Below are 10,783 nucleotides of genomic sequence, written 5' to 3' on the forward strand. Positions count from 1 at the left end.
TGCAGCCGAACAGGACAACTTTATGGACCCACTTGTCACAGGTGACGAAATCTGGCCATACCACTTTACACCTAATACTAGTGGTGGTATCCTTCGCCAAAGTCGCGGAAATTCAAACAAACACAGTCTGCCAGTAAAGTCAACACACCCGTTTTTTTGGGATCGGAAAGGGATATTGTTGGTCGACTTTATGCCCACTGGGACCACAGTTAATGCTGGCAGGTGCTGTGAGACTCTGAAAAAACTCAAACAGCCAATTCAGAACCCGAGAAGAAGAATGTTGAACAACGGCGTACGCATTCTCCATGACAACGCTCGACCACACATCGCTCGGCAAACCGTTGCTCTCCTGCAACAGTTTCAGTGGAACATAATCAACCACCAACCCTATAGTCCTGACATGGCGCCGAGTGACTATCACCTGTTCCCTAAGTAAAAATAACATTTGGCTGGAAAGCGATTCAGCTCCGACGATGAGGTGAAAGAAGAGGTTCATAACTTTCTGAACAGCATGGCTTCGAGTTGCTATGACATGGGCATACAAAAACGACCACAGAATCTACAAAAATACATCGACAGAAACGGTGATTATGTCAAAAATAGCTCTGAGCACTATGCGACTTAACTTCTGAGGTCATCAGTCGCCTAGAACTTAGAACTAATTAGACCTAACTATCCTAAAACATCACACACATCCATGCCCGAGGCACGATTCGGTCGTCTTGCAGGAACAGGCTTCATTTGGCGCAGACCTTACATATCGTACATTGTTGGCGGAGCTGCTGCAGCATGTTCCCATTTCCACCGAATGATCAAAACACGGTCCTGTCGCACTAATTCCGGTAAATCTATTTCTACACGGGTTGCAGAAGGAGGTAGATAAAGCTCTCTCCGACTTCTGCTCAGTTCCGACTTAACCTGGAACAATCACATGGTGCAGAAATGGCAGCAGTTGCATGATACACTAGTGGCTCTAATCATTAAAAGACTTCTCCATAAGATCCAACGCAGGTACTTGGTTGAAAGACGATTCCAAATTACAGACATCATTTCTACTGGAAAGCATAGCACTAGAGATCTGAAAAGCTAGTGCACATTTCTTACGACCTCAATCAGCACACCTTCTACTGTTTGTGATCTTTCTCAATCAACCATCGCCTATAACCCAGTGGATATACCACAAAACCTATGACATAGCATCGAGACAGAAAGCATTATAAACACTGGAGAAATATCTAGCGGCGGCGTGAGGGAGTTGCAAATACCGGCTTCATACCGCATTCCTTAGCCGAATCACTTTCTAAATTTGATGATTTTATTACGAGATTGCACGGTCGGCGAAGTGTAACCGCACTGTTGGTCTGATAATATACACTCCGGCGATCATTGTCTATAGTCAGTGTCGTGGTATTTGTTTGGAAAAACCACTTCATCCGTAGGTAATGCAGTACCTTGATTTATAAAGCCAGTATAGCGTTTAACATGTATACTTGTGAAACAAAACCGCTTGTGACAGTAACATGGATGCTGCGATCGTGTTTTTTTAACATCTGGCGGCTTGTAAGACTCTTACACTCGCAGGAAAAACTTATGGCACATGTGCACCCATTGCTGATTTTCGCTCAGTATTGTTTCTAGTCGCCAGGAATCAGTTATTGGCGAAGTATTATACTTAATATTAGGTGATGTGTGATAGGTTCCCCTTGAGCATCTAGCTTAAAAAGTAAGAATGTGTGTGTTCCAACATGTGCAAAGGAAATGACTATGACCGGTTATAAGGAAGGTAAGTATTTGATCTTGAATACTGCGATAGCAAAGGGAATGAAAGTTTTTTGTTTTTTTTTTCTACTAGGGAAAGTATGTCAAGTCATAAGAATGGTACAAATATCTCTATTTCCAGAGCCACTGCCGTCAGCAGGTGTATTTACGATAGTTCGTTCATTGTGAATGTCGTCCAAATGCGACTGTGACCGTAATATTTAATTGCAAGTACAGTGATCAAATATATGTGTAGCCGATTTCCTAGGACGATTCTGTCTGGAGGTGCGTGGCGCGCGGCGGCGGTGATCTGTGGCGGGAATGATTCACGTTTCCCACAGACGGCAGGAGCCGTCCGAATGGAAAGACCGGTTTGGGTACAGGAATGTAGCTGACATAACTGTGTTGTCCTCTAGACAGCTGAATAGCGAATTAATACTGATTATGTACTGGGCAGCCTGCGCAATCTCGTGTGTTCTCTGTGGAAATTTGAGAAGATTTAATGTGAATGTGTGTTTGCCCTGGATCATTCTTCCCTCCCATGTAATTTGTCTGATTGACTGCTTCTGCATATTTCTGGCCTTTAATTGGTTGAGAGAACATCGATTATGGTGTGGTCATCTAGCAGATGAAAGACAGGTGGAAGACTTGTTTGCTGGTTCTCTAGACACGAGAAACACCTTAGTTGACTTTGTAAATTATAAGAATGATTTGGAATCTGTTGAAATGAGCGTGGGCCATTGTTGGCCGGGTGGCCCCATCCAGGGAAGTTCAGCTGCGGAGTGCAAGTCTTATTTCCGTCGATGCCACATTGAGTGACTTGCGTACCGCTTATGGCGAGGAAATGATGATGATGATGAGAACAACACAACACCCAGCCCATGAGCGGTGAATATCTCCAACCTGCCCACGAATCGGACCCGGGCCTGCTGCATGGGAGGCAAGCACGTTACCACTCATCTAGGAATCTGTTATATCACCGACATCGGTATTTGCGACTGGAGATATCATTTTCGTCTATTTTTTTCTAGTTTTCACGATAAGATCTTCGCAGATGGGCTAAGTTTCTAGTTACTCAGTGATTTACAGCATGCCGCATCTCGCTTATTTTTGGGTTTTTAGTGAAATAATTTCCAGTCTATATCCTCGGAATTATACTGTCCAAACGACTCTGCTATGCAAGCGATATTGCTATGTGCTTGATATCGAGAAGTATCGCGTAAATTGTATAAAATTCTGGCAAATAATGTGAAAATACATGTGTTCTTGTAATCCCAGAGCCTGGGGCAAGCATGTTGGAGCCAGAAATAGAGACGCATATGTACTGGGGGAACCGACCCAGCCTTTGTATAACAGTCTTCACGGTATATGTACGAGAGTCTGGTGATCCCTACTGTGTGTCCTATGGTGAGGGGGGGTATAGATTCGAAACATCGATAGCTACGTGGAGAGTAATGTGTACTATAGATATTGAGAATCGTTCCAGAACCACGGCGGTCAAGAGGAGACATTTCTCGTACATTGCTCGATGTCAGACTGTGACAGCAATCCTAATATTTAATTGTAGTGACACAGATAAATATGTTCCTGGTTCCAAATATTTTTGTGAGTCTGGAGATGGCCGTAGAAAGCACAGTAGCAAACAAGCAGGTCGGAGCAGGAAACACCATCTCAGCAGACGCTTTTTTTCGAAGCTGGGGCTTGCCCATCCTATGCACACCAGTTCATAAAGTCCACGAAAGCTTCTGGCTTATGGCAATTTAGCTCGTGGCTCCCCCTGTACGGGTGAATAGAGAACTAAGACCAAGTTTGCATTTAGTAACCATCGGGACCAAGTCTGTCGCGTGTATACTCTGCGCAAATTTGAGAAGATTCAAGATGACGAGCGTTTTTCGAACTCTTACCACCTAGGTTCTCCTGGGGTGTGGGGTCATTCACGGCCGGCTAGCCACTCTCTGGCTGACACGCTCTTCCGTAGCTGTGGTCATGGGCCACTTTGACGGCGGCAGTTTCCTCCATCAGTGCTGCAAAATGGCATGGTGAGTAAGTGGGATGTATTTGACGGTCTGTAAACCACTTTTGCGGGGTTTAAGAGTCAGTGCAATATGGCGATCTGTACAAAATAGTTTTGTCACTGAAAGTCTCGTCTGCAGAAAAAAACGTGGCTCACAGTGCTCTCACAATGGCACAATCAGTAATTTGGCGGATAAATTCAATAAGAGCCAATTAGAATACTCCATTCATTCACAAGACGTCCTTTGCGCTGGGGCATAAGGGACTCTACAAACTGGTTCAAACAAGATGGTGACAAGGTATATATGGAAAGTTCTGAGAAAGCAAGTGTTCAAAGACAAGTTGAAGCACACTATCAATATCTGGTGGGGATGGTGTCACTCATCCGCCACTGTAGCATTAGGACATCTACAGACCAGCAGCTGTAGGACACCAAAAATTCTCGCCAATTTTGTTTTCTGTAGGACAGTGTTTCGAATTCTGTTTGCATTATTGTTCTGATTTCCCTGTCTATGCTTAGACAGTGCTCTCTTTCCAAACAACAAGAATGTTTTTAGGATTAGATATGATAAAGGTTTTTGCGGTGAGAACCTTTACCGTTTGTGAGAGAAATGTTGAAAGTATGGTATCACCATTTCCAGGAAGGGAACACGTGATGCCACGTTAGGACTATCAGAAGAATGCAGTCTGTGTTATTCTGGGCTATTTTCGTAAACAGGTCCTGTTAGGACAAGAATTTCCATGCATACAAGCTGAGACATCATGAAAGATCCTACAAAAACAACAAAAGCGACTGTTAACTATTTCTGGGACACATTCAGATTTTCGGTATTAGACCGATATGTAATGTATGGGCTGTCCCATTAGGATCGCTAGGAAGAATATTTTCTGTGTTATTCTGGGGATCAATGCAAAAGGTCTCTATAGCGCATCGAAATAGGGCTTGGCTGTTATGTACATAGACATGTGGCGTCAGTATAACACAAACAACCTCTTAGGTACACCTGTGAGGGTGAGCCGCTATGCAAACATCTCGCTGAGGATGATCCACTAAGCTAAGCGAACATCACTCTGCACCACAGGTGCATAGGCTATGCGTCAGGGCTCCAGCAATGGTGATCAGGTAGACACGTGTAACAACCCAAACTGACTCCTGCTTGTGTTTCGGCAGCTGACGGTCACATCGTCACTCTGAGGGGGCCGCCTGTACGTCCAGACTCTTGGGAGCATCTGCGGTGGCGTTCTGTGCAGTCCAGTGGACAGGGGACAGTGGACGGTGCATGCTTCGCGATCGAAAGATTTTTAACTGTGTAATTATTTGTGATAGGTATTTCATGACAATATTTCTTGTATGATCGAAATTAAAAACAGAGCATTCGATATAATTATTTCTTACAATATCTGCATCTTTTTAAACAGCAGATAATGATGAGCAAGAGAAATTCAAGCCCAGCAAACTAATTTTTCTTGTAAATTAACAATATACCCCTTAAATTTCCGTTTATGAGATCCAGTGGATAGAGGCAGGGATGGGGTGACAGGGAGGGGGGGATAGATTTCCTGAAAAATTATTTAAATAAATAGACTGTATTTCATACACTGCCTTGAATCCCATAAATTGTTTAAATAGACAATAAACCACACATTGTCTGAATTGTTTAAACAATATACCACACACTGCAATTGAATTCCCTCCAAATTACCAATCAACTCGAGTCTTTTTCCTGCCAATTGCCAGGAGGTATGGTGGGGGTGGCGCAGGGTGTTTACCAGAGAGGGTAATTACCATAGAGGTTAATTCATTGATCAATTTAAATAATTAGTAAATCAAATTGATAATAGTGAGAGGGGCACTTCCAGTAACTCAGACCTGAAAATGTACCTGTAGCAGCGAGTAGGACAGCGTAGGTTGGTGGTTTCCTGTGGGGGGAAGAAGAGGGGGGGGGGGAAGAATAGGTCAAGCACCTGTCAATCAAAATGAAGGATCCTTTTAGTAGAACAGTAGGTCAAGGACCTGTCAATCAACGGAGAACAATAGTTTTATTTCGGGAGAACGACAATAGGTTTGCCATTGAGTGCACACCAGCCCCTGATATAGGCAACCCACACTAAGAAAACGCGTTGCTGCCGCCCTTGCCGCTTACTCTCGTTCCAGTCACAAATGCACTGATCCATACAGCCACTTTCCACTTTTCTGTGCTGGTGATTCGGACTGAAACATCGTAATAACTTCCTTAAATTCAGATCACACTAATAATGGGAATTTTATACAGTTGTCTATGTACATGTGGAAACAAGTCGTAGGAATCCGTTACCAGTGGCATGCGGATAACGTATAATGCAACCATCTCTATATCTTGTATGACAGACATCTCCACAGCAAAACTAACATTATCCATTGTACCACTTGAGTATCTTACATGAGAGACACCAACACCACTAATGTTTCTTCTTTATATTAATGATTAATGACTACAGCGCTTTACAAGTTGTGCTGAAGTCACAGAGAAAAATATCAGATTAAACAGCAACGGTCATTTGCATGTAGTCTTTTATATCGATGAGAGCAATGTTCGTAAGTGGACGTTCAATACTTAATGCTACTCATTTTTTCTCGCCAAATTAACTACGAAAAACTACTAAGTGGTAAGACTACGTGAAATATTTCCGCTGCAGCCCCTGTAGTTTCACGAATTTCAAATAAATTTTGGCGCTGTAAATAGCCTTCAAAACGGCATCTGCAATAGAGATGCGTTCCAGGCAGAGAGCTGTCTTTGAGTTCGTTTTGGTCAAAGCCAGAGCATGTAAGGTATACATAGCGGCTTGCAGAATGTCTACGGACCCCTGGCAGTGAACAAAAGCACAGTGAGTCATTGGGCTAGGAGTCTGTCATCGTCGTAACAACGTCGCGCAAACGTGTCCGATCTCCAACGTGCGGTCGGCCGCACACAGCTGTGACTCCTGCAGTGTTGGAACGTGCGGACACTCTCATTCGAGGTGATCGACTGACCACTATCAGACACCTCTCTGCTCAACTGGACATCTCTGTCGGTAGTGCTTACACACTCGTTGGCGCGGACATCGACCTATTGAGTGATGCCATACCGGCATATAGGCCCTACCATTAAGGCGGAGTAATGCCATCGAAGTGAACTCAGATAATGTTTAAAAACATTGTTTTGTTGCCAAGAAAGTAGGTAATAATATGCCGTTTTGGAATCCTGAACAAAACTAACCTCCAGAAAGAAATGTGTTGCGCTATTAATTATTATTAAAAACTTGAATACACAGTATTAATATTGCATTACTTATTGAAAGCAATTCACGTGTGTCAGAAAAACAATATTAAACCTCTTTTGCAACGCGTCTAGCTTGCAGTGACACAACCTGGCAGGCTCTGTACAATGTCTCTTCTCACACAAGTCAAACACAAAGTATTGACAAAATTCTACAGGTAAACCATTCTGGAGAGTCTAATTTGGATTTATCAGCATTTTTAATTAATGCAACTCAGATTTTTTTCATTTTTGGATGTAATTATTGACAATTGTTGGAAGGACAACTCGGGTAATTACAGAAGGTAGTTTATTTCGACAGAATATTTATTCAGCGGAAACGCGAGAGTACAGTGCTTATTGGTGTAGTTCCTTCTCCCTGTCCTCGTACTTCTTACTGTAGGTGCCGTCTGGGTCGTACTTGGCCTTGAGCTGCGCCCAGACGTCGGGCTTGTGGTTGATGAGGTGCTTCAGCACCTTCTTGGTGCCCTCCTTCTGCTTCTCGTTGCACTTGGCGCACTCGTTGCTCAGGGCGTCAGGGATGACACCTGCAGGCAGAAAAACATTTTATTGAACCTGAGAGATTCTCAGATGTAAAGCGGAGTCTACTAATTTTACTTGTGGATAAAACTCTTCTTGCTTACAAGTCTTTGCTTACAACTGTGCTATGTACTACCAATCGATACACAATTTTTATTCGCTCTGGAAACTTATATAGTGACTTTATACTTTGATAATGAATTCCACCTTCAGATGCTTCACTGCTGAAGTAGGTCATACTTAAAACAAACTTTAGAGGTTCAGCAGTTTCTTACAAATTTCAATTCCTGAGTTATTTATTTTTTGTGTTCGGCACAGAAGTATGGGCCTTAGGTCAAATGATAGTGTTAAGCAAGACCAAAATGATACGCAGCCATAGACAGTTACAGAAATGAACAGAAATAAGTATTGTATGAAACATATAGAAAACACAGGGGATCTACTTTCTGCCCAACAGCTTGATCTAAACACTCCTAATATCCTCCTAGTATTTCAAGCTTTATATTTGGGAAATGAATAATACATGAAAACAATGTAATTGGAGTTCATATAAACGTACTAGTATAGTATGGTACATCAATAATTCGAGCTAGCAGCACAGTATTATCGCCCACAAAAAGCACTTCTTCATTTAAGTGGAGGGATAAATGAGAAAAGTTTCTCAAATTGAATCCTTACAGCTATATAGCAGCAGCAAGTTCACTGACGTAGTTGGTTGCAAATTTGATCTGCACAACAGACGGTAACACTCTTGAAAAGTTATGTTCCTGCGTAAGAATTAAGTTAAGTTGAAACAAGTTGCATGCTGCTCTTTTTTTTTTATACGACACTGATAATGCAGCGATTATTGTTTTTAAGTGCGATGATGGTAATTAAAGACCATGTTCAGTAACAATTACTCATAACTGGGTCTTTTCTTTGCAGCCAACATCTGTATGTCGTTTTTCTGCCAAGATTTTTTCTTCCCTGTGGCCATCCGCTGTCTGGTTTCTGTTCATCGTGAGAGCTTCAAACCTGTCCATCTCTAACCTATACTTTGTCGGGCAGAGATATCACCATATAATCCAGTCCATTAAGGATCCTTTCTTATGTCCTACGTCTATTGTCAACTACCGTAGAAAAGTGTTTTGAGAATCTCTTCACATCCATCCCGGACTGATGCCCATAAAAGTTTAGTAGTCCCTTACTACAGGGTAACAATTAGTATGACAGTAACACTTTCGGATTCTTTATATTATTAGTAACGTTAAAATTCTTATAAACCTCTGAAACGACGACCTGCTGTTTTGACATTTCACACCTGAGAACGTAACTTAACGGAAAACTATGTAAGCTATCGTCTATTCTTAGTTCTCAGTACGACTCATCACTAATACACTCACTACGTGTACGTATCAGATAGAATCCTAAACAACTTCTACAAGACAATCCCACATCGTTCTTTTCCACCTTTATCATCTAGCACGAAGATACCCATCCGTTAATGAAACTTTATACAGAGGCCTTTTCTCCACTATTTCATGTGACATCTTTTCATACTACGTCTCTGTATTACTTTTTCATTATTATCAAGTAACACAGTTCTACAAAAGTTTTCTGTGTATCTTTTTTTTATGTTTTACACAGTTCTCAAAATCACTCATTCTCTGCATCGAATTTGTTAGTTACAGAATCTTGACTTTGCAACCGAGATTGTCAGAGAATATTTATACATTTTCTAAGCTCATCAGAGCATTGAAGGTAGTGAACGTTATCGGGTGCTCCAGGCAACTTACTCTTGAGCTCCTTCCCGTCGGCCGTACAGTTGTTTTCGTCGTTCTCCAGCAGGCACTGGGCGTACTTGTTGAGCAGGCGGTCGTTGGCGAGGATCTCGTCCAGGTTGACGTTGTCGTACTTGGTGGTGTACTTCTCTTCAGCAGCGGCGACCACAATGATGACCAGTGCCGAGACGAGTACCAGGGCGGCCTTCATGTCTGCTGGGAGGTGAGTCTGCAGTGCGGGGTTCACAGCTGATGCCAACACTCTCCTGCTGCCAGTATATATACAGCAGGCGGGTCCCCCACCACGCAACTGCACGCGTCTTTGCCGTCCTGGGAGGTGTTCGTGCGTCACCAGCGTGGCGTGTTTTTCCATTCCAGTTTACAGCCATCCACGTACGCTTTCCTTAATATTTCCGAATGTCAGTTGTAACTGATCCATCTTTTGCGAGTATGCAAAGCATTCACCATATGCGCTTTTATCTTTCATTCTTCTTCTCCTGTGATATCGACATTCCGGTTAGTGGGTGGTGAGCTTTCACTTATTAACTGAGAAGCATAACTTCAAGTATTTCAGAATTTGACATTCCATACCCTCTCACAATTTGCTGCAGCAGCGTACGTGTTATCTGACTAGGTGAATCATTTATTTCGTCCCGCCCTCGGAGAGGTCGTAGAGTAACTCGAAGTTCAACCTCTAGCTGTGTCCAGAATTCATACACTCTACCGGTTTATGGTTCATGGCACAAATTATGTGACGTGTTGCTTCACTGGATTATTCCGAAGTATTTATTGACGGGCTAAGATATATTCTCTGCGCTCTATGTTATTAAATCACTTTATTAACCGTCTTCTAGCCTCTCTTTGGCCTCCTAGGCCCACTTAAAATTGCTACTACTCCTGTACAACTACTTCCACATAGCGTCTCAGATCCGACTAAAAGATTGCAAAAGCTATTAGTAGTAGTAGTAGTTTTATTTATGTGTGGGTAACTCTTACGAGAAAATTGGCCTTGTGATAATATTACAGTTTAAGAATAAGAACGAAACAAAATTCATACGTACAGGCATTTACAGACTTATGAATCTAGTTTTACATGGAAAGGAAGGTCGCCACATACTGTCAGTACACAGGCTCTAACACTTCCTACCGATAATCTCCTCCAGATGAAAGATGGTAACAGTTAAAATTATTTTTTTTAATGAAAGATCCGCCATTTGAGTGTATAGATTGGTTTTTTCTATTGTACAATCTTGATTTCGACCCTTTCGCATTTTCAGATATCACACTGTTGGTCATGATCACATTTCTATAAAAGTGGCCATCGTCGAAATAACCTGCATATTAAATATGGTTACATAATGCAGGAGCCACAGCATAAAAACGAGAACACGTTCAGAAAATGTATGGCAGAAATAAAAGGTAACATTTTGTCAAGAT

General features: G+C 42.3%; 1 protein-coding gene across 1 annotated transcript in view; it reads right to left on the bottom strand.

Annotated features, from left to right (window-relative positions):
- LOC124798927 overlaps window positions 1–9,601 on the bottom strand; it is a 29,555-nt gene extending 19,954 nt beyond the window's left edge. Inside the window, exons 1-2 of the mRNA XM_047262460.1 lie at window positions 9,362–9,601; window positions 7,408–7,594 (exon numbers count right to left, since the gene is read on the bottom strand). Of these exons, the coding sequence (XP_047118416.1) occupies window positions 7,408–7,594; window positions 9,362–9,557 (383 nt within the window). The 5' untranslated portion in view covers window positions 9,558–9,601. The remainder of the gene's footprint in view (window positions 1–7,407; window positions 7,595–9,361) is intronic.
- Between the last annotated feature and the right edge of the window lie 1,182 nt (window positions 9,602–10,783).

The sequence above is a fragment of the Schistocerca piceifrons genome, chromosome 5 (genome assembly GCF_021461385.2).
Source record: "Schistocerca piceifrons isolate TAMUIC-IGC-003096 chromosome 5, iqSchPice1.1, whole genome shotgun sequence".
Taxonomy (NCBI): domain Eukaryota; kingdom Metazoa; phylum Arthropoda; class Insecta; order Orthoptera; family Acrididae; genus Schistocerca; species Schistocerca piceifrons.